Raw genomic sequence first — 23626 nt, 5'->3', positions numbered from 1 at the left:
TACCCAATTCTTCCTCGACTTATATGATTTCTAATCATTGAAGTATGGATTGCCATTACACTTAGAAGCCTCTGCTTAACAATTAATCGTTACCAACATCCTTTGGGGACATCCCAATCTGTTTAAACCTATATTCCTTCTCTTCACCCATTAAAAATTAAAGAAAACCTCCATTACCACAAAATCACAAACAAGCAAGAATTTCCTCTTTCAATTTGATATTAGTCAGTTTGCCTTATGGAAAATTGCAGTATTTTTGTTCTAGTTTTTCATAGATTTTCCTTTGTCTATCTCTCTCTTTACAAATATTATATAAATTACTGCAACATATGTTGTTTTGGAGAATCCATTTTTTGTGCTTCCCATACAACTGGTGCTAGGACGACACAAAGCAGCCGACAAACAAACACACACACAAAGAGGAAATCAAATGGGATTATCTCTTTATGTAGTAGTTTGGCAAACAGAACAAAAAAACACAGAACATATCAAATGATGATGCATAATGGCTCAACAATTTATGACAAAAAACGTCAACTTTAACAACAGCAGTGGCAGCAGCAGTGGCAACGGCAATAGCAACTATGTTTTTTAGTTTCAACAAATACGAGTAGCAACAAAAACAATACTACTCTCCAACATTGTTGTGTCATTGTTGTTATGCGGAAATTTTTATCAAATTTTCCTCTTGTTTTGTTGTTGTTGTTGTCGCTGTTGCTGCTATTTAAGAGCGATTACCCCCCTTTAACTTTGCGTTTAACTCAGCTGCAAAATTTATATAATGAAACAAAAGGAAAACTTTCCATTTATGTTTTTTTTCTGTTTCTTCTTGTTCTTGTTTTTGTCATTTGGATTGTGTCTTTTGTTTCTTTTACAGAGACAGAGACAGTATTGCCAACGAAACACAATGTATCACAACAATGTGATGCGAATGTGTGTAGCACTTACACCTACATACTTTCACTTCTTACGAACGCAAGTGAGAGATCCTTGTTGTTGATAGAAAACACATACCCCACACACACCCACACGAAATAAGTGGCTGAGCCAAGTTGTCTCCATTGTGTGACGAAGAGGAAACATGTGTTTCATTCGTTTTTTTTTTTTTTGCTTCTTCACTTTCTTGTCCTGCTTGTAGTCATAAAATTATCCTTACATAGTTGAACGTTAATTTAATGTGATAACTTTGTGTATAGGTGTTTTACGTGTGAGTGTGTGTTTGCTTTTGTATGTGTTCTGTTCAATGGAATTATTTAATGACTGCATTGTATTTTTTTTGTGTGTGTCTTCCAGGTAATGTGATTATCAAACAGAAGTTTGTTTTCTATCAAATCCTTAACTTTTTTCTTGGCACATAATTAACTTGCTTGAAGAGTGTTTTTTATAAAATTTAGGGTGTGGGGGTGAATTGGGGAACGAAGGCAAAAGTTGTCAGTATTATGTTTTATACTCTACAACACCATATGTTGGTGGTATTACATGTTTAATCGGGGCAAATTATGCGAAGCATGGTCTTCAAATGGCGAATGAAACGCAATGACACGCTGCCCGAATGTTGCTGTGCGGTATTTTGGCCCATTCCCGGCGAAGCACTTGCTTGAGGTGATCGATACTTTGGTATTTTTTAGTGCCAACCTTACTTTTCAAAATACTCCACACACAATAGTGCAACAGATTGGAATCCGGAAGTTTCGGGGGACCATTGTGCGCTGGAAATGAAGCGAGGAACCTCATTTTGTAACTATTTTTGGGTGGGTCTGCGGCCAAAATATTTGCGTGCCCAAGGTATTAATACACCCTCCAGAATATTTTCGCTATAATATTCGGCATTTATTCTAATACGAGCGGAGAGCGAGAGTGCCGGCGATGTTGATGGTGTGGGCCGCCATTCATCGGCTGTTATGGCAGTCCACACCATCACCATGGCCGGCACTTGAGTTCTGGTGGCCAACCGGAGGTGCACATTTTCAGCTGACCTCGCTTGGGTTCTGGTGCACATTTTCGCCTGACCTCTTTTGTTTGTTAACAAACTGCTGGACAAGGAAAGTTTTCTCATCGGAGATAACCAAATTCGACAGTTCGCCACTTTCGGCCAAGCGAAGGAACTATTTATCTCTTTTGAGTCTATTTTCTTTCCGTTGCGGTGTAAGTTCTTGCACTTTTTTGAATTTGAATGGCTGTACCCCGAGCTTATTTTTCAATATTTGCTGAATGGAATATTGCTGATGTTGCAGTGTGAAGTAGGTTGCAGTTTTTTCATCTAGAGATCCATTTTCAATATCAATCAACCTTCATATAATATAAACGTTTGTGCTAAATTTCAAAGCTCCAGATTAAGTATTGTGGACTATATCGTGATTTGGACGGACAGACAGACGCTTCATAACCTTATAATTGTGTTCTGATTAGGAATATGTATGCTTTTTGGGCTCTCCGGCGAATATGTCGAGATGTTAAAAACGGAATAACAAATTTAACATATTCTCCATTGTATGGTGAAGAGTATAAAAATGTTGAATATTCAGCAACTATTTCCAATATCTATTTATTTTGACTCTTTCTCCCCGTAACTGATCGGAATGAAAACACGACAATTAAATCAAAAGATGTCTCTCATGGGATCAAGAATACCCCTGGAGGTGGTGCAATTTTCTTAACAGCTACAACACTCTCGAGATCATACTTTGAAGTAACTGAGAAGTCCATTAATCAAGGACAACAATTTTTAGTCACCTACTTCCTCTGCCATTTGGGCAGAAATAGGCTGCCGTAAAATCTCACCTCTGGCTATGCGGAGAACGCTAAATCCCTACCCAAATATTAAATAGTCTTGCAAGAGGACTTAAACCAAAAAAGTGTTCCTTCGAATGGCGGTCAATGACCATGAGGGGAGCAAAATAAAATGTCGGGGCGGGGGACTTCTTAATCTAAATCTCTTCCGTACCATCTTGGAAAGATGAAATTAATTTCGAAAATTGTGTCCAGTGGATAGGAAGTCTTCTCTTAGATACGAATTTAAGTCATCCATCTTCTCATGTCATCAACCAGAAAGAAATGAATTTCAAACCCAAGTATTCGGAGGCATTAAAGACATGTATCTAGCAGAAAGGAGAAGTATTTCCAAAAAAAGTGAACCTAGACCACCTTTGTAGGAGTTCGTTGAGAAAGCTGACCCTAGAAGCTATCTACTTTTCTTTTCATCAGCCAGAGAAAAAGACTTCGGGAGTTGGTAACCTCACTGCAACTTTTGCAAAGGCTTTTATATGGAGCCTTGACCATATACAAAGGCAGATATATTTCGCAACATTTAATATCGAGTTTGGAAAATTTGTAGAGATGTTTAGGTCAGTACTATAAAATAATAAATCGAGATTTTAAGTGTATTTTAAGCTTTTGTCATATTTTCCATTTAATTTTGCCATATTTTTGGATTTTGTAGTGTCGCTACTAGTAGAAAAGTATTATTATAGATCCGCTCTTCGATATGGACCATATAAGTTTTAAATAGCCTCTTCTATTCTGGTCAAAGTTTTACCGACCAAAGAAAACCCAACTCGAAACAAAATTTTACTCAAAACTTTATTGTGGCTGAAAGTAGCTAAAATATAATGTCTCCAGAAATTTTGCACTTTTTCAAAACAAAAAAAATAATAATAATAATAAATTAAATAAATAAATACCTGTTGTTTTATGGCCATACAAAAGTGAATGCAAAAGAAAAACAATATTCCAAATTAGTTTTTCATATTTTTGAAGTTAAATTCAAAATTTGAATAACCTATTTTCGTTTCTTCATATAAAAACAGGGCCTAACTCTTCGATTTTATCGTCCAAAAATCATAACCCAACTAATTTGAGATGTAAAAATATTTTTTATTCCAACATTTTATCTAGAGTCCATCAAAGTAATACCTCTTTCTGGGGAATTTGATTTTGAACTGATATTTCTTTATCTATGGGGTTTGGGATTGCAGTTGGTAGTAGGTGTGAAGAAAAATACCTTTAATATTGCCTTAAAAAAATACGATTTCACTACAAACCCTATTAAAAATTTAAATTTTTTATCAAAATTAAAAAAAAAATAAAAAATTGTGTGCTAATTGGTTTTTGGTTATAACTTCATTTTGGCCTTTCATGCCACTCAAATTGGTTTCATTGAGGTCGTATTCGTAATCACCGTTATTGAATAATTGAATTGGAAAAAAAATATGTGTATTTCCCTTAACTCCTTCAACATCATTGAATTTTATTTGAATTCTCATTTCAATATCAGACAAAATGCAATTAAGCGAATTTATTTTGCCATTTCATTTATTGCGAAACAAAAAAACCAAAACGATAAACAGCTAAAGTTCGAAACGAAATTCTAATTCAATTTTCTCTTATATTTTTGTTCTTCTATTTCTTTTTGATATTTTCCCTACCCCCCAACAATAAATAATAACAAAAAAATATTATCCCTTTACCCAATAACGATCGACCGAACGACCAACCAACAACCAATCAACTAACCTAACAACCAATAAACGCTTCAAATTTGAACGAAACGAAACAATTTTCAATTATATAACAATGGTGAAATAAAAACCAATAAACTAAAATTGTAATTCTTGCGAAATACACGCTGAAAACGAAACAAAACCAACAACAACTGAAACTGCAAAAATAACCAACTTCAACTGGCAAAAAAAACCGAAAATAAATAAAATTTACAACAACACCTTGACATATTCAACCAACCAAAAAAAAAAAAAAAACAACTTTACCTGGCAACAATGCTTAAATCTTTTGGAAAAAATTGTTTTTTCTTCCACTCTTTTTTTTGGAAACAAAAATCACCTTTACATCCTTGGGAAAAACACGATGGGTTGTTGCAAATATTGGCGCATTGCTTGGGCACAATCAAACCGCTTGATGCCAACCAAACAACTACAACTTCATGCTGCGGGTGGGGAAATAATTTTTCTTTTTTTTCAATGGAAAACCAATAAACTCTGTTTTTGCAACAACGATGGGTTAACAATGCTGGTGGCGGCTTAAAAAAAAACCCTCAACCAACCGTCAACAACCCCAACTCACACACACACACCTTTACATTTCATCGTTCTAACAATGTAATGAAATGTTCGTTACACATTTTTGTAACAAATTTTCTGTTTTGGGGCTCTTGTGTATTTCCCGAAAAAAAAACTCAACAACAAATATCCACAACATTGGGCATGAAAAAAAATCTAAACGTTGAACGTTTATAAAACTATAAACTGGCAGCCGGATAACGGAAATGCTAAAAACATAAAAACCACCAGCAACAACAACCAACAGCAAGAACAACAACAGCATCAACTAGAACACCAAAAATCCAACAAGAGTGGTGGCTCAAATGTTAGGTCCACCGCCATCTCAACGACTGCTGCGAGCATCAATCCCCCAGCAACTGCTCCGAATAGCAAAAACAATAACATCAAGAAAACCAAAACCAACACGGCCCGGAAACTTCTAAAAGCCAATGATAAGAAAAGTAGAATATTTATAAAAGTAAGTTCTTTTTTTTTACTTTGGGTTTTGTTTTCTTGTTTTTGTTTTTTTTTCTACTCTCATTTCTTGTTCTACATTTTGTTGTTGTTTTATGCTCTGGCGCCTAACTCCCTCTTGGGGGGAGGGGTTATTGCGTAGGTTAACGTTTAAAGTTTAACATTTCGTTAATGCTCGCACGTTCGTATACCATCCACGCTCAAAATCATTGTGCCAACGATTTTCATTCGTTTCCATACAAAACACACATCCACCAACCCACTCTCAAACTCAGTTGTGGGTTCGGATATAAAGAGTATTTTTCCAAATTTAAATTTTGAAATAAACAAGAAATTGTTTTCGAATTGGTTTTCAACTGAAAGTAAACATGTTTTCCTCTTTTCGCTTTACATTTATTTGTGAGACATTTTGGGCCCATGTGAGACATTTTCACGACATTCTCATCAAATCGTTATCAGTGCATTTTTTTAAATAAAAACCATGATAAATTTGACGTTGCTGAATCACAGGCATCCTTCACAGTGGACAATAAATTGTGGGACAAATATCAACCTCATTAACTCCAATAACTTTGATCTCGTCCTAGACAAATTTTAGGATTAAAATTTGAAAAAATATATTTTTTTAATGTATCATTAAATGTGAAATATAAGTATTTGGACGGTATTATTGGAAAATGTGGATACATGTGAAATTTTTCTACAAAATTTCGGACATATGGTTCTAAAGGCTCTATAGGTCCATAATTTTTTATAACCTTCACTAGAAAGTCCTAATAAAAATTCCAAATAATTCCATTGAAAAATATGGCTAAAATCAACAGGAAATCTTTTTCTATGAAATCATACCCAAACGTGGACCCGTACACCCAATTTTATATCCCATAAAAATTTCAGAAATAACATCTAAATGGACATTATGGTGGAGGGAAAAAATGTCGAACTCTTGAACATTCTAGGAGGAAGAATTCCTTGTTGTCGAGACTTGATTTATTGTATATAGGCCAAAACGGCCAAAAAGTTCCAAAACTCTATCAATTTAAAATCCCCAATTTAGAATACATATATATATTTAAATACAAATAAACCGTAATATTAATCTGGAGAAGTACGGGATTAGGTCGGCCATTATTTCGAACCATTGCAAACAATTCAATTAAAATAGTAACAGTCAGTTTTGCGAACAGATGTATACCCACAGCCTTGATGTAAACCGGGATCAATTAAAAGACACAAAGTCTTTTCCATTTGAGCGTTTGTAAGACACTAAATTTATTTATTAAAAACATTCTTAAGAACTAGTTGTGATAATATCATAGACAAATTAAAGTATAGACTAAAAAGTTGTCTCATCTGTTATCTTCGAAAAAAGTGCTTCAATAGATGTCGTTCATGCTGTAAGAGAGGTTCAGTAGACTCACTCAATTCTCTCACTATACAAAATATTGAATATTTTTATGATACTTTAATATTTATCAATTAAAAACGAAACCGTGACTTTGTTTACATTGACATTACCCAACTATGTCGTGAAATAAAAAAATATAGAACTTAAATAGCAGAAAAATTAATAAATTGTTTTCGAAGTCGAGTGACTTCACTATCCCTGAGTGACTTAACTGTCCCAAGATCAACCATAGTGACATCTGGCGGAAGGGGTAAATTTTAAAACTTTTTAGTCTATACCTTAATTTGTCTATGATAATATGACTTAATCTAAATTATAATTAAGTGTAATTGAGAGAGAGAGATAGATACCAACCGTACACATGCATATGCACCATGTACCATAAACCTAAGGGGGAGGTCATACGCACGCATAGCTATCTCACATGTGGCAAGCAAACATGCTGCACTTGCTTATCAGTCTGAGTAAAGATTACATCCCATAATCTAACTCCTCCATAACACATGCAGCAATTGAAAATTCTGTATTATTTATTTCTAACTCGAAGGTCTGCTCACCAAATTTTCTGATCTTATTTCATGTGGACTGTATTAAGAAGATCCCAGTTTAACAAATCCCTCTCATCTACACTAGGTAGCCCCGATATTCTCTTTTATTATAAAAATGTGTTCACTTATCCGTGAACACTTGAGTTATGATTATTCAAACTGTTAACCCAATGTTTACCAATTCGTATATGACCTAAGACTTATATAAATATTACCACGTGCAGGCTTTGGACTATATCCACTACTTCCTTTGCTTTATATGAGATATAGAGAGCCGAAGAATTCCATTTTCTTTACGGATATTCTAAATGTTGACCCTATATTACATTTTAACCTTGGATTAATAAAAATATTGTGATGTGTGAAATTTGAAGACAATCGGTCTCTTACTTCATATTTTATAAGAGTTATAATTATTTAAAATGTTCATCCTTTGTGAGGAAGGTACTTGATGGAGTGGACCGATATTTTCCATTTACGCTCCTAACCTAACACAGATGCAAATATAAGGATTTGCAAAGTTGCAGCAAAATCGGATTAATGTTTCTCTTTCTGAGCAGAAAATATTTTTTGAAAATTTCAACATTTTGTGGGGGTAGTACCAGAATGATTGCAGCGATATATTCCATTTTAACGCCAGACCTTGTGTTAAAGAAAATATTGGGATGTGTGAAATTTGAAGACAATCAGACTACACACCTCAGATTTCATACGAGTTATAATTATTCAAAATTTTAACTCTTTGTGGGGGAGGTACTTGATGGAATGAAACGATGTTGTCCATTTTCGTACCTGACCTAGCACTAATGCAAATCTTGTTATTTGCAAAGTTGGAGCAAAGTCGGATTATCCTTTCTCTTTCTGTGCAGTAAAATATATTTTTTTGAAATTTTCGACCTTTTTTGGGGGAGGACCCAGAAGAAGTGAACCGATGTTGTTAATTTTCGAACCTGACCTAACACTAATGCAAGTGTTGTTATTTGCAAAGTTGCAGCAAAATCGGTTTATCCTTTCTCTTTCTGTGCAGTTAAATATATATTTTTGAAAATTTCGACTTTTTTGGGGGAGGACCCAGAAGAAGTGGATCGATATTGTCCATCTGCGGTCTCAATCTAAGTTTGAAAATAATATTACGATGTACCAAGTTCAAAATAAATCGGATACACCCTTCGAAAGTAATCGTCGATTTAGCCCGTGGTAAAGGTTGCAAAATCGAATTATTGTCATCGATTTTCAATATATGTTATTCTTTTAATAAAACCCCAAAAAATTAAAAAAATGGTCTTATCACCTACGGAAAAAGGTAATAAAAATTGATTTGGTTTGAAACATCAACATCAAAAATAAAATAAAAAAATCGAAAAAGAATATTTACTCGAATATCAAATTCAGTGACTTGCTTTTGAATTGTTTAGTGGTACAAAAACACCGAAATTATAGCAAAATACTCATGAATATTGGCAAAATCACAATTTGTATCCAAAATTTTAAATTTTCGGTAAATTATTCTCCTCCATATTTTTTAACAATGATTCTGTTATACACTCCACCTTAAAAAGGCGTATATATTAACTTTGTCATTCCGTTTCTAACATCCTTGAATATTCGTCGTAGACCCCATAAAGTATACATATTCATGATCAGCATAAAGTTCTAAGTCGATATAATGATGTCCGATACCTCCCGAAATTCGATATTTGTAGGTATTTTTAGTTCATTTCTAGCCTGATGTCATGTAAAAAATCCAACACAGTGTTAATTGATGCATTTTGGAATATAGCCTAAAAACGAGCTTTATTGCTGATTTTATCCATTGTCAATTCCCTGTAGCCTAAATATATACTACATTTCAACTCATCAATTAAGAACGGATCGAACATAAAAAATGCATATTAAGACCAATTTCAAACGCCATTTCATTAATATTGATATCATTGCTTTTGTTGTTGTTATGGTTGTTGTTTTTAATGTTGGTATTTCTAAAAGCTGACATATCGAGTTTAATGAATCTAACTTCTTTCTATTAAATGACATTGTTATTGCATGATAATTGCTCAATGCGATCATCTTTTCATGCCATGAATTCACAGCATGCACTTTTATTATATGAAGTTATTTTTATTGAATTATGTACAATATACATGAAGATTTGAAATATTCTATACAATTTTAAAAATGTTGACTCCAAATTAAGATGAGATGGAGTATTGTACATATTTTGAAAATTCACTTGGAATTCATATAAAGAATTGATGGTTACATTATTTTTTAATGGAAAATAAATGTGAAAATTTATTATGCCAAATGGAAATTAACATTTATATAAAGGCTGTAATTAAATCTTAGCCATAAAGAAATAAAAACAAGGAAGAAACAGTTAAATTCGGCGAGACCGAGCTTTTTAGACCTTCCACCATTAAAAAAATTTACACTTGAAAACTATTACGTTTCACACTGGAGGTACAATTATTTATTGGATATAGAACGAGTAAAAAAGCTGTAACTTCGGCCGGGCCGAACTTTGAATACCCTCCACCATTTGGAACGAATTTGGGAATTTTCAAAAAAATAAAATCCGTTAAAAATTCTGTTATAAACGACGACATGGACCTGCATAGGCAACTTTTGTCATGAGCTATTACAATATTCAAATGCGAAACTTGAAAAAAAAAAAGATCGGTGAATAATTTAGCTAAAATCATCAAAATACCGAATATATGGAGGCACCATTATATGGGGGTAATACCAAAAAGTGGATCTGCACAGACAATTTTTTGTCATACGCTGTAGTATCCATTACGAACTTCAAATACGGAATTTGAAACAATTCCGTTGAATAATGTCGCTAAAATCATCAAAGTATCGAACTTCGAGAGATACCATTATATAGGGGCTATACCAAAACGTGGACCTGCACAGACAATCTACTGTCATAGGCTGTGCTATCCATTACGAACTTCAAATACCAAATTTAACACAATTGCCGAGAATAATGTCGCTAAAATCATCAAAATACCGAATATCGGGAGGTACCGTTACATGGGGACTATACGATGACGTGGCCCTGCACAGACAATTTTCTGTCATAGGCTGTAGTATTCATTACGAACTTTGAATACAAAATTTGTAACAATTCCGCTGAAGTACGGAAGTACGGACAGACATCGCTAAATCGACAAAGAATTGTATGCTGATCAAGAATATACATACTTTGTGGGCTCTAAAATATATATTTCGAGCTGTTACAAACGGAATGACAAACTTAATATACTCTTCATACTATGGTGGAGGGTATAAAAACATTGACCGATATAGCTGACCTTCGAACTTTATCAGCCTGCGGACAAAACACAACTCAAAATATTAGTTTCCTGTCATATGTCCTTTGGACTCTGTTATGATTACAGTTCATCCAGATGGATGGACTTTTAATTTTACGCTGACCAGGAATATAGATTTATTTTTGAAATAAAACCATATTTCATTTGATGTTGTTCAGAATTATTATTGTTGTTGGCTTTTTTTTTCTTCCGTTCAATATGCATGCAATACGGCATACATGTGCATGTGATAATATGCATATTGGGGTGTATTATTTTAAATTTATAGATAACCTTAGGATATCTTATAAAATTTAGTTATCGAAATAAAGAGCATTAACATTTCCTTCCAAAAAATAATTTTGTATTGTTCAAGAACAATTGCTATAATATTTCATATTTACTATTTGATAACGAAAAATCTTGCAAAAATAATAGATTCTGTAACATAATACAAGTGATTTAGAAGTGATTCAGAATTAGACAAAACAAAATTACTCGAAATTGTGGCTAACTTCTTAAGACAAATATGTTTTTTAACCTATGAAGAAAGAAATTTAGCTAAGAAAGAAATTTTAATTTTTCGGTAACTGTCTAATTGTAGAAAATTGCGAAATTTATTGATATATTGTTCAAACGGTAAATTCAAATTTTGGCGGAACAAAAACTTTAGTGGGCCAGAAGACCCTACAATCATCGTAAATTTTAACAATGCGTGTATGTAGGTACATCACATTGCAATTCTCCATTTAAAATACAACTCCAATGAAAATTTTAAATGTGGTTGCAACATGCTTAATTTCAAGGTATTATATTTTGGTGGTCGCTCAAACTTACCCTATTTTCTATTTCGTTACAATGTACCCTATTTCCACCCACTACACCAAGAATTACTCCCATAAAGGACTTCAGAGTACTATGTCGCAGATCACTCAGTAACCATCCTATTTTTTCTTTGAGAGCCAATAGTACCTTTTAAGTTCGCTTTTTAAAACAATTCCTCCCCATGTCTCAACCTTCATGAACTATTTCAGAATTCTAGACCCCTAAAGTAGACTAGTAGTAAACTGGATCCATTGTTTCTTTTGGTGATCTCCATAGAACCACATTCTGAGTCATTTTATGCATGTCCCTACGTCCACTCGTCTGTTCATGTTTTTTTTTTTGTAAACAAAGTAGAGTTTGCATTTATTGTCCGATTAAGATGAAATTTTCCACAAATCATGTGTTTGGCCCAAGGACATACCATATTGAAATTGATGAAAATCTATCCAAATTCAGATAAATTTTCCACAAAATAAGTAATTTAAGCCAAAATAGAATGCATTTCGTCATATTCGAACAAATTCAGCGTAGAAGCAAATACGTCCAAATTGATGAAAACAACAATATTTGGTACCAGACATCTCATACACATCAGAGATACCAAAATTTTATCGAGATCGGTTCAGATTTGGGTATGGATCTCACATGTACCATTATCTAATTTAATAAAATAATAGCTCAGATTGAATAGATTTTTACCCAACACCACATAGTGGTCAGGGTATTATGTCTTTGTAACATGGAGAATGAAACGAGATACACCCATAGTTACGTTTGAGGATCTTCATAGAAACATTTTCTGAGTCGTTTTAAGCATGTCACTCGGTCTACCTATCCGTTCATCTTTCCAGGTATTTTTGTGAACAAAATGCAGGTCACATTTATTTTCCGATTGAGATGAAATTTTCAAAACAGCATTTGTTTGTCCAAGGTCGAACCCTATTGAAATTGGTGAGAATCGGTCCAAATTTAAATATAGCATCCATAAATATCTTCATCCGATTACACGTTTATTGTGCACCAGAGAGTTAATATCAATCTAAATAGAGTGAGTTTTGTCACTTCCGACCAAAATTCAGCCTAGAAGCATGAACTTCAAATTTATAAATCGGTTCCGATATAGCTATATCTCCCATATATATATTTCATCCGATTTGGTGTTTAAGTCCCTCACATTTATAATATGCACTCCACAAGAATAATATTTGGTACCAGATATCAGATACAGTCCATCAATACCTGTTTCAAATTTTATCAAGATCTATTCAGATTTGGATATAGCTCCCATATATATCTTCGACCGATTTCACGTTTATTGTGATATTTGGCACTTCCAATCGAATTCAGTCTAGAAGCAAGTACTTCAAATTTGGTGAAAATCGGTTCAAATATAGCTTTCATACATATGTTTCATCCGATTTGATGTTTTAATGCCTCACATTCGAAATATTCAATCTAAAACAATGATATTTGGTACCAGAGCTCAGAAACACCTTTGCTAAATTTTATCGAGATCGGGAGATAGCTTCCATATATATATTCGTCCAATTTCAATTTTATTGTGTACCAAAAATGTAATGTTCGTCCAAATAGGATGTATTTCGACACATCCGACCTAATTTAGCTTTGAACCATATATATATATAATTTAGTGAAAATCGGTTCAGATATAACCATAGCTCACATATATATGTTATATTCCATTTGGTCTTAAACTCTCTCACATTCGTAATATGCACTCCTCAACAATGACATTTGGTAGCAGATAACTTATAGTAGTCAGAAATACCTCTGCCAAATTTTATAGATATCGGGTCAGATTTGGATATAGGACCCGTATATATCTTCATCCGATTTCACGACATATATCCATCCGATAGGATATATGTTGGTGGAAATCGGCTCAGTCGTAAACGCCTCCGTCTAATTTAGCGGAAACCGATTTACAGTTGGATATACGTTCCATTCTAAGCTACTCTAAAGTCATAATATGCATTCGAAAACGATCATAGATGGTATGATCCACTTCTCATAAATTCCCTATACAAACGTTTATTTATATTGCGGATAGCTCTAATCAGTATAGTGGTGTAGGGCATCATAAAGTCGGCCCCGCCCGAATTTTAACATTTCTTTACTGGCTTTGATAAAAATCGATTCCAATATATCCCATATTTCTTAATGTAATCCTTCTGGAAGTGGAAGTGGTACGAGAGGTGCTTCTATCAACTTTGATGGAAATCGATTACCTCCCATAATTTGTTATTTTCGACTTCAAATTATAACTGCTGTGAACCCAAAAGACGTATTCAAAAACGATAATGGTTGGATCATACATAATACTTTAAATTCCCAAAATAAAAACCTTTCTTTGTTACGGGTAGCTGTGCTAAATATACATATTTGTGTAGGGTATCGTATAGTCCGCCCCGCCTGTCCTAATGTGTGCTTAATTTCTCAATTCTAATTATTTTGTTTGTTTATCCGATGGAGGGGGGTGTGTTTTACCAGCATCCCAACAATAATGACAATTACTTTACCTCTGTATTACCAGTAGCCCCAAAAAATATTCAAAATTGGTGTTAATCACCACACCACCCTAATAAACATATATCATAATGTGAAGAAAACATATTTGTGCCACTGCATTTGTGTTTTTTTTTTATTTTTTTTTTTTGTTTCATTCAAATCAAATATGATTTATAATAAATTCCGATAGCATCTTTGAAAATTTATGTTTTTGCAGTTCGTAGATTTGTAGCCTGTCCATGGCAAAATAACATTTGTGGACCGGCCTTTTGTGTTCCAAATATAAAAGATAGCATATAATTTATAATTGTATATTATGTTGAATCAGTTTTAGAAAATGTATTTTCAAATTATAAAAAATTTTCAAATAAAAATTATTTGGATTTAATTTATGGATAAAGACAATTTTCCCTCCTAAAATATGAAAAATATTTTGATATCAAAAACGCGACATTAAAAATATTGAAATTATAAACTGTAAAGAAAAAACTATTCCCCATGAGGTTATGTGTGTGCACACATGCAGCACATGGCTGCACATGAAGTGGAATCAAAGGAAATGTGAATATAAAATGAAAAGAAACAATTGTTGTTTCTATTGTTTTTTTTTTTTTTTTTTTTTTTTTTTTTTGATGCTTTGCTTCAACCACAAAGATGTTTGATCCTGGCTCCTTTTAAACCAAACACTCTATGCGGGGATCGCCAGCTTTTGTTTTTGGACTTGGCATTTTCAAACGACTACAATTGCATGTGTGGACATGTGATTGCATACAAATGTGATGTTTATTGGATATGGCATAAAATTGTGTAAATTCTACACCCACAGCAGATATGCTGTATCTCCGAGTGTGTGTGTGTCTGGTGGAATGTTTAATAGTATTTGCCAAATATGACAAACTTTGTGTAACAAAAATGCCGAGATTTTGTTTTCTCTCGTTCGCCCTGTCTCTTTGTTTTAAGAGGTTACAAAATACCAAATGTTTGCCTTTTATAAAAATATGTGCATATTTTTTTTTTTTTTTTTTTTGCTTACTTTTATTTTTTGTGTAATCTGTTTGGTTGTGTGTAATAGATACCAAAATTCTTATAAATGTAAATATGGGAAAACTATTTGAATGTGTGCTGAAGTATTTTATCGAAATTGTTCAAGTAATGCAGTGGTGTTGGTGGTCAAAAGTGGTGTTGATGTAAAAAGCAATGCGGAGGAGGGGCGTCTTCTAGAGCCGTGAAGATACAAACTAGGTATAGTCGGGTGTATGCACACATAACGATTATTACCAATATCATGCTGGTAGTTGTTATTTGACCAATTTAAATGAGTATTTTTCAAGCAAAATGTCAAATTTGATGTATCTATGGCAGCCTCATAGCTAGAGAGAGTCTATATAATTTAACTTTGCTTACAAGTACCTAGCCAAAATGCCTGGTTTTGTAAACTAGTTTTTTTATTGAACAAACCCCAGTTTCAGGACATGTAAAGTCTATCTACTTCTATTCTTATGTACGTCCGTCTCTCTGGCCGGCTTGTACGCACAATAAAAAAATGTTCAAAGGAGTATCCACTTTGGTCTATGCTTGATACGTCGTAATATATTTACCAAACTTAAATCGAATTCGGAAATGGGTAATATCGGTCCACTCTTTATGGTAACTCCTCAAAAATTGCGAAAAAAAATCAAGTCTCTTTTTAGGTAATGGGAGAAACAAATATAGTTCAAACTTTGTATAGTTTCAATAAGATTTCGATCAGGTACCGTAGCGAACAATAGTGGCTTACTCTCCCTTGTATCTCCCTTACAAAACTTCAAAATATTGAATGATAATAACTCTTTTACCGAGTGACATCAATGTCCGATTTTCCTCAAAGCTTAATAATTCTTATACCTAAAAAAAAAGGGAATTCCTGATATAGTCCAATGATTGATGATCACTGCATCAATAACTCATTTTATGTGCTATCGGTGTTCTATTTATCCGCTTATCGCCACTCAGACTTTCTAACTATTTTTATTTGAACTTGGATTTAAGTCTTTTAAAATAAGTTGAATGGAACAAAATGGACACCATGCTTGTCTAATGAAGCCCATATTTTATACATTAAGCACGGTATCTGGAAACTATATATTCTACGTTATTGCTTCTTCATATTAGAGGCCCTTGGAGCCCTTCTACAGTAAAGCCTTTATGACAACTTCTCTACATTAGCGGCCTCCGAGACCCACTATTCTAAAGTAAAGGTCTTTCAGGCCAGCTTCTTAACATTCGAGGCACCTGAGTCCAGCTACTCTACCGCAGAGGCCTTTGAGGTCGATATGCTATAGTAGAGGCATCTTAGGCCCTGTATTCTACAACAGAGGACTCTGAGACACGCTGTTCTACACTAAAAACCTTTAAGGATGCCTTCGAGACCAACATCTATATCAGAGCCCTGCTATTTTACAGTAAATGTCTCTGAGGCTAGCTATTCTATGATAGAGACCTCTGGGGTGGAGGTTTAGGGACTAGCTAGTGAATGGCAGAGGCATCTGGGCCCAACTGCTCTGTATCTGAGCAGCTACTCTATAATAAAGGCATCTGAGACCAGCTTGTGTAGAGCAGGCTCTCTGGCCTCTGAGGCCATGTTGTATATAGCAGGCTCTCTGGCTTTGTCTACAGTAATCTACAGTAGAGGCCTCTGTGGCCAACTACTGTACAGTGTAGGCCTCTGAGGCCAACTACTCTATAGTAAAGGTTAATAAGGCCAGCTTTTATACAATAGCGACATAACTACATTATATTAGCTGCACCTGTACACCAAGTACCGTACCATACATCTGATGTCTCTGAGGTTCCACTGCAAGAGAATCTGAGAGCAGCTACTCTTCAGTAGCGGCCATTGGAGGTCAGCTATTTTGTAGTAGTCTCCTTTGAGGCAAGTTGTTCTACAAGAGAGGCCTTTAAGACAGCTGCTCTACTGTTGAGCACTCTGAGGCAAGCTACTCTAATGCTGCTGTACATTGGCGACTCCTCTACAGGGGAGGCCTTAGAGGCCAACTACTCTACAGTAAAGGCTTATGAGACCAACTTATATACAATAGCGACATCTGGAGGACTACTACATTATATTAGTAACATACCATAAACTAGATGTTCCTGAGGTTCCACAGCAGCGACACCTGGAGGTCAACTGTGTACATTATATTAGCTGCACCGGCACACCAAGTACCATACCATAAACTAGATGCGTCTGAGGTTCCACGACAGGAGAATCTGAGGGCAGCTACTCTTCAGTAGCGGCCATTGGAGGTCATCTGTACATTGGCGACCCCTTTACTGGACAGGTCTCTGAGGCCAACTACTTTACAATAAAGGCTTATGAGACCAACTTATATACAATAGCGACATCTGGAGGACAACTACATTATATTAGTAACGTACCATAAACTAGATGTTCCTGAGGTTCCACAGCAGGAAAATCTGAGAGCAGCTAACCTTCAGTTGCGGCCATTGAAGGGCAGATATTTTGTAGTAGTGGCCTTTGAGGCAAGTTACTCTACAGTAGAGGCATTTAAGCCCGTTGCTTTGCTGTAGAGCAATCTGAGGCAAGCTAGAGTTAGAAAATTAATCTGTAGTAGCAGGCTCTGTAATCATATGCTCGGCAGACGATATATTCTGTAGAAGCAACCTGTACAGGCCAGATTCTCTAAAGCTGTTGTCCTTAAAGGCCACCTACTCCAACTCTGGAAAAGAAATACTCTCCAGTGGTTACCGGTAGTGGCCACTGGGTATTATGCAGAACTTTGAAAATTGACAATGCAATTTTATTTTGTTTAAGATAATTGGTAATGAAAATGTGCTGTGTCGATCCCCAATCCAAATTTTAGATAATTTTGAGGGTTCTTTAACAACCAAAAGAGCTGTAATTTGCAAATCAGGTTTTCAGAGGATATAAACTCTTACTGCAGATAATTTTGAATATATTTCCACTATTTGTTACAAGGGATCACATAAAGCTAAAAATACTGACTCCTTCGACTGACTCCTTATGTAGTTCTTCTTTGGATATTTAATTTAAGAATTGCGTACAGTAAGTTATATCTATAAAATTAATCTACAGCTCCCCCGAAAATATGTAACAGATAGAATACATACATATCTTAAAGTAGAAAAAAAGTTTTGTCTTCTGTTGAAAAGATTTTTTACAGGTCTTCAATTAATTTAATATCATATCTGTAGCATTTCCAATGACCGAAATCCTTCTATAAACCTGAATCATATTTTCGAATCGATTCGATTATAATTGAATCGTTCTCCACTAATAAAAAACGTTGTTTTTATAATTACAACAATAAAGGGATTAAGCCTGCAACTAAAAAAAAAATTAATATTTTCCTATAAAAACGATTCCGTGCGATCGTGTAAAGAAATTTTCATTTCACTTTCTATCATGGGTAAATGATTTAATTTTGCATGTTTCCAATGTTTGGGTTGAAGACGTATTTTTTGGATTTTTAAAACATTGCTTAAAACCGTGCTCTATTTTCTGTTGGTTCTAAAGGTTGATCTATAGATTACATTCCAACCAATTTGTAGTTACTTGTAGAATAATGCATTTATATGTAAAGATTTTCTCAAAGGGTTCAGAAAAGTCCCTTGGTTGAAATATTCGATATACATAGCCTTTAAGTGCTCTCAATTCTATAGCACCTACCCCAAATTATGTGCATACGAAAAGTCATAAATCATTTTTTTTTTTATTTAATTTATTTATATAATCGATTTGACGTCAGTCAATTCAAAGTAATATTTCTTTTTTTTTTTTGTATAAAATGACCCACTTTAGGCGTTACTATGGCAACAATTGCAGGACATATATAGTCATACATATGTGTAGACTACACATACATATGTATAAAAACTACTTGAATAAATGCACAACATGAAAAATTTATTAACAGCAAAGCGAAAAAGAAACAAAACAAGTAATAATCGACAGGTTAGCTTGCATATGTCAAAATTAATAACTCCTTTAAAATTTTCGAAATTTCTACTTAAAAATTTCCAATCAATCGTAAGGACATGCATACATATGTATGTATGTTCTTATAGGTATAATATAAATATTTTTCCTCCATTATTTCTTATATGTAAATGTTGTATAACATTATTTACATGTGTATGCGTGTGTGTTAATGTTGCTTTGCAACTGCAACTATTGTTGTCGTTGTCGAAACTGCTACTACGGTTCCTTGTTACTACCATTGTCCCCGATGTCTTTGCTGCTTCTGCTGTTGTTGTTGCTGCCTGGTATGAGCAGTCATTTAATATTTGACATTTGAATGACAGCTTGTCGAGTGCAGGATTTGCTTTCGGAAAATGTCATGTCATTTATTCAGTCAGTCAGTCAGGCAACCAAACTTTAAACGAATAACAGCCATATGTATCAGTCATGCATGTACACCCTCTATTACACACACACACACAATTACACATACATATGTCTGCATGCACTGACTTATAGAAATAATGTAAATGTTGCATTATTACAATGAACTGCATATCAAAAGAAAAACCAAAATACAACAAAAAGAAAAGGAAAGCAAAGCAAAAGAAAAACCGACATCCTTACACGCACACACACACACACATCATTTGAATTGAAATGCATGTGTATTGAGTATATGTTGTATTGTGTTTGATGTAAATTGAACACGAACATCAGGTGTGCCATCCGTTTATTGTAAGATGAGTAGATGTTTCGCATAAAGCGTAAGCATGTAAAGTTCGCCAAAAGTAGGGTTGACGATTGGCGATTTTTTAGGGTTCAGCAGAAAAAAAAATACAAATAGGTATGTTTTACAAAAAATCGGGACCTTATCTTACCTTACACATATATTCTATTAAATTCTTGACTGATTCAGTCCATGTTGCCTGCTTTATAATAAAATAAGTAAAAGACTGTTAGGTTTGGTCGGGCCTAACTTCTAATACTCTCCACCTTTGAATAAGTAACGATTTTTATATAAAAGTATCTGAATTCAAGCATGTTCCACTTAAGATATATATTAACCAGTAAGATTGTTTGGATAACGCAGTTACACTTATCAAAAAACCATAAAGTGACTGGGTTCGTTATATGGAGGCCATACCAAAACGGGTACCTACATACATGGACAACTTTATATTACAACGATTGTAATCTATTGCTAGTCTTAAATACCGAATTTGAAAAAAAATGTGTGCGTACATGCTAAACGATTATCCAAATTCCGAATATCAATGCCGTTATATGTGAGCTATAGGAAAAATGGACCTAGATATTCAATGATCTGCCACCGGAGCGAGAACCCATTAAGAACTACAAAAACCAATTTTTAGACAAATCAGTAGAAAAATGTGGCAAACATGATCAAAATATTGGAAATCGAGCGGTACCGTTGTATGGGGGCTATACGAAAACGTGGACTTATACATTATATGTTCCGCAACCGGAGCTAGAACCCACTATGACCAACAAATACCAATTTATAAACAAAATCGTGGAAAAATGTGGCAAAAATCTTCAAAATACCGAATATAAGAAGGTACCGTTATACGAAAACGTAAACCTATACATACAATGTTCTGCCACAGGAGGAACCCATTATGACCTATAAATACCTATAAAGATCCGTGGAAAAATGTGGCAAAAATCGTTATGAAGGGGCTATACGAAGACGTGGTCGTGCATTACTGCAGGAACCATTACGAAATTTGAAACATTTCCGGTAAAAAAGTAGCTAATATTATCAAACTTGGAAACATTCCGGTGAATAAATCAAATCAAAATACAGAATAGAGGGGGGGTGCCATATAAAAACGTAGAGCTATATAGATAATTTTCCGTGCCATGATGTAGTACCCATTACGAGCTTCAACTACGAAATTTAAAACAATTCTGGTGAATAGTGTCCCTAAAATCATCAAAATACGGAATATCGGGAGGTATCGTTATACGGAGGCTATAAGAACAGGTGGACCTGCATACGAAATTTTGAATAATGACGCTATAAGCATCAAAATACCGAATATTGGGAGGAACCGTTATGTGGAGGCTATACGAAGACGTGGACCTGCACAAATAATTTTCTGTCAATAGCTGTAGTACCCATTACGAACTTCAAATACCAAACTGGGAACGATTCCGGTGAATAATGTCGCTATAATCATCAAAATACCGAATATCGGGAGGTACAATTATATGGGGGCTATTTGAAGACGTGGACCTGCACAGACAATTTTCTGTCATAGACTGTAGCATCCGTTACGAACTTCAAATACCAACTTGGAAACATTTCCGGTGAATAATGTTAAGCGACATCACCAAAATACCGAAAATAGGAAAGTACCATGGGGGCTATACCAAAACGTGGCCTTACATTACCCATTTTCAAATCCAATAGTCCCGCAGACATAAAACACATTTAAGTAAAATTTTATCAAATTACTTTATTTCGTTCGGAAACTACATTGACTTCCACAGACGGATAGACGGACGGACATAGTTAAATCAACATAAAATTTTATGCTGATCAAGCATAAAATGTATATTTCGAGGTGTTACAAACGGAATGACAAACTTAATATACCATCCATACTATGATGCAATTCTCGTGCAGAGGCTAAAGTATCCAAAAGGAACTTCTTGTGTGGATTTTCAGACAATTCCATTGGAAAATGTGGCTAAAATCATCAAAATACCGAATATCGGGGGGAACCTGGTATGGGGGCTATACGATATGGTGGACCGATATAGCCCATCTTCGATCTTGACCTGCCTGTAGACAAAAAACCTATTTGTGCAAAATGTTAGCTTCCTATCTTAATCCGTTTTGACTCTAGCGTGATTATAAAAGACGGGCGGACGAACGGGCTAAATCGTCAAGAATATATATACATTGTGATGCCTAAAATTATTATTTCCATAAATTACATACTGTCTATACGGGAGGGTATAAAAATAGGTGTATGGCGAATAAAGTCGTCTGTTTTACTCATTCTATTCCATTAATGAATCTCATACTCAGTACTAATTTTTATGACCCATTTTGAGCCCTATTGGCATCCCTATGTTTTTCCAAGCTAAGTACTCCTAAATGTATGCAATGGCCTCATGTGCCGCATATCCTTTTGATGTCAAACATCACATGCACTTACTACTCATTCTTTTGTTGTTGTCCATGCCAAACGTAAACGAATGATGGATAGGTAGATGGATGGATTGATGCATAAAATGAAATACTTACATGTTAATGTATGTGGGGGTGTGAGAGAGTGTAGGCAAAGAAGTTATACGGCTATCTTAGACATTGTTGTAACACAAGTTACATGTGTGTGCTGGAGCAGTTCAAAAGTGTCAAACTAATATAATGAAATTTAAAGGTTCACTGGGCAAGCAAGTTGTTAATATCGTGTTAAAGTTAAGAGTTTTCTTTTTTCTAAGATTAGATTTTCAATAGAAGAGCCATGTTGATATCCTGTAAAATAAATTATTTCATGTATTGCATGAAACAGAAGAAGTCGATCTTTAGAAAATATTAATATCGATCTTTATCATCAATATATATTGCCAGGAATAAAGTAAACCGTTTTCATTATAAGAAATTTGCTAACCTAATATGTATCAAAATCATAATAAAATCCATTTTGGTTAAAAAAAAACTCTATTTATTTTTGGAGAATTTACCACTTTTTCCGAATTTGCTGCAATTTTTCTTATAATTTTCCTGTCCGAAAGGCAGTCTGAGCTATGGAAAATTCCAAGTTGATTTGATAGCGCACGGTTTATAAACCAAAATCCTAAAAGTGTTTTAGGTTGTTAGGCCAAAGTTTTTATAGCCTTTTTATAACCTACGCCTGAAACAATATAGAGCTTTGAATATTTATGTTTGCTTTAATATTTATTGGTTTCAAGAACGGGTCATGTCGGTTCACTTTTGGTATAGTCTTTATAAAAGATTAAACACCAATTCTAAGTTCTTTTTACTTTTACAAACTTGGCATTTTGAGTTCTAATAGGTTCAAACGTCAGCAGTAAAAAAATATCAATAAGAAAAAAAATATCAATAAGTCGGCGTTTTGATACAGTCCTTGTATAAAGATACCCAATTTGTGAAATATATCTCCAAATCTATTGAGGCATACCTTATTAATGGCTAAGGCTATATAAAGGTCGTGAAATACTTTGTTCTATGAAGCTCAACCTCTTTTAGGATTTTGACTTACAAACCCAGTACTACAAAAACCAAATGGAATTTTATTAAGCCCAGACTGGCCATTAGACGGCGAAGCGCAGAGAATTCTGAACAGTGGTATTTTTTAAAGGGTTGTAAAACCCTTTAACAAGATTGATATTTTTCTGATATGACAATGAAATTAGATCTAGATCATTTCGGCCTCTGACACTTTTCCCAAAATATGAAATATTAAGGCATATTTTGAATCAGA

The 23626-nt window shown here is 34.3% G+C and overlaps 1 protein-coding gene across 3 annotated transcripts in view; it reads left to right on the top strand.

Annotated features, from left to right (window-relative positions):
• Nucleotides 1-23626, top strand: part of LOC101901176 (protein turtle) — a 379534-nt gene that overhangs the window by 245068 nt on the left and 110840 nt on the right. The window contains exon 6 of one of the 3 annotated variants that reach the window (XM_059124788.1): nucleotides 5269-5535. The exons of the other annotated variants lie outside the window; for them this stretch is intronic. Within the exon in view, the coding sequence (XP_058980771.1) occupies nucleotides 5269-5535 (267 nt within the window). The remainder of the gene's footprint in view (nucleotides 1-5268; nucleotides 5536-23626) is intronic. 3 annotated transcript variants of the gene reach the window in all.

Source organism: Musca domestica, unplaced genomic scaffold (genome assembly GCF_030504385.1).
Source record: "Musca domestica strain aabys unplaced genomic scaffold, Musca_domestica.polishedcontigs.V.1.1 3, whole genome shotgun sequence".
Classification (NCBI taxonomy): Eukaryota; Metazoa; Arthropoda; class Insecta; order Diptera; family Muscidae; genus Musca; species Musca domestica.
Note: the sequence above shows the minus strand (reverse complement) of the source record. Positions and strands in the feature narration are given on the sequence as shown.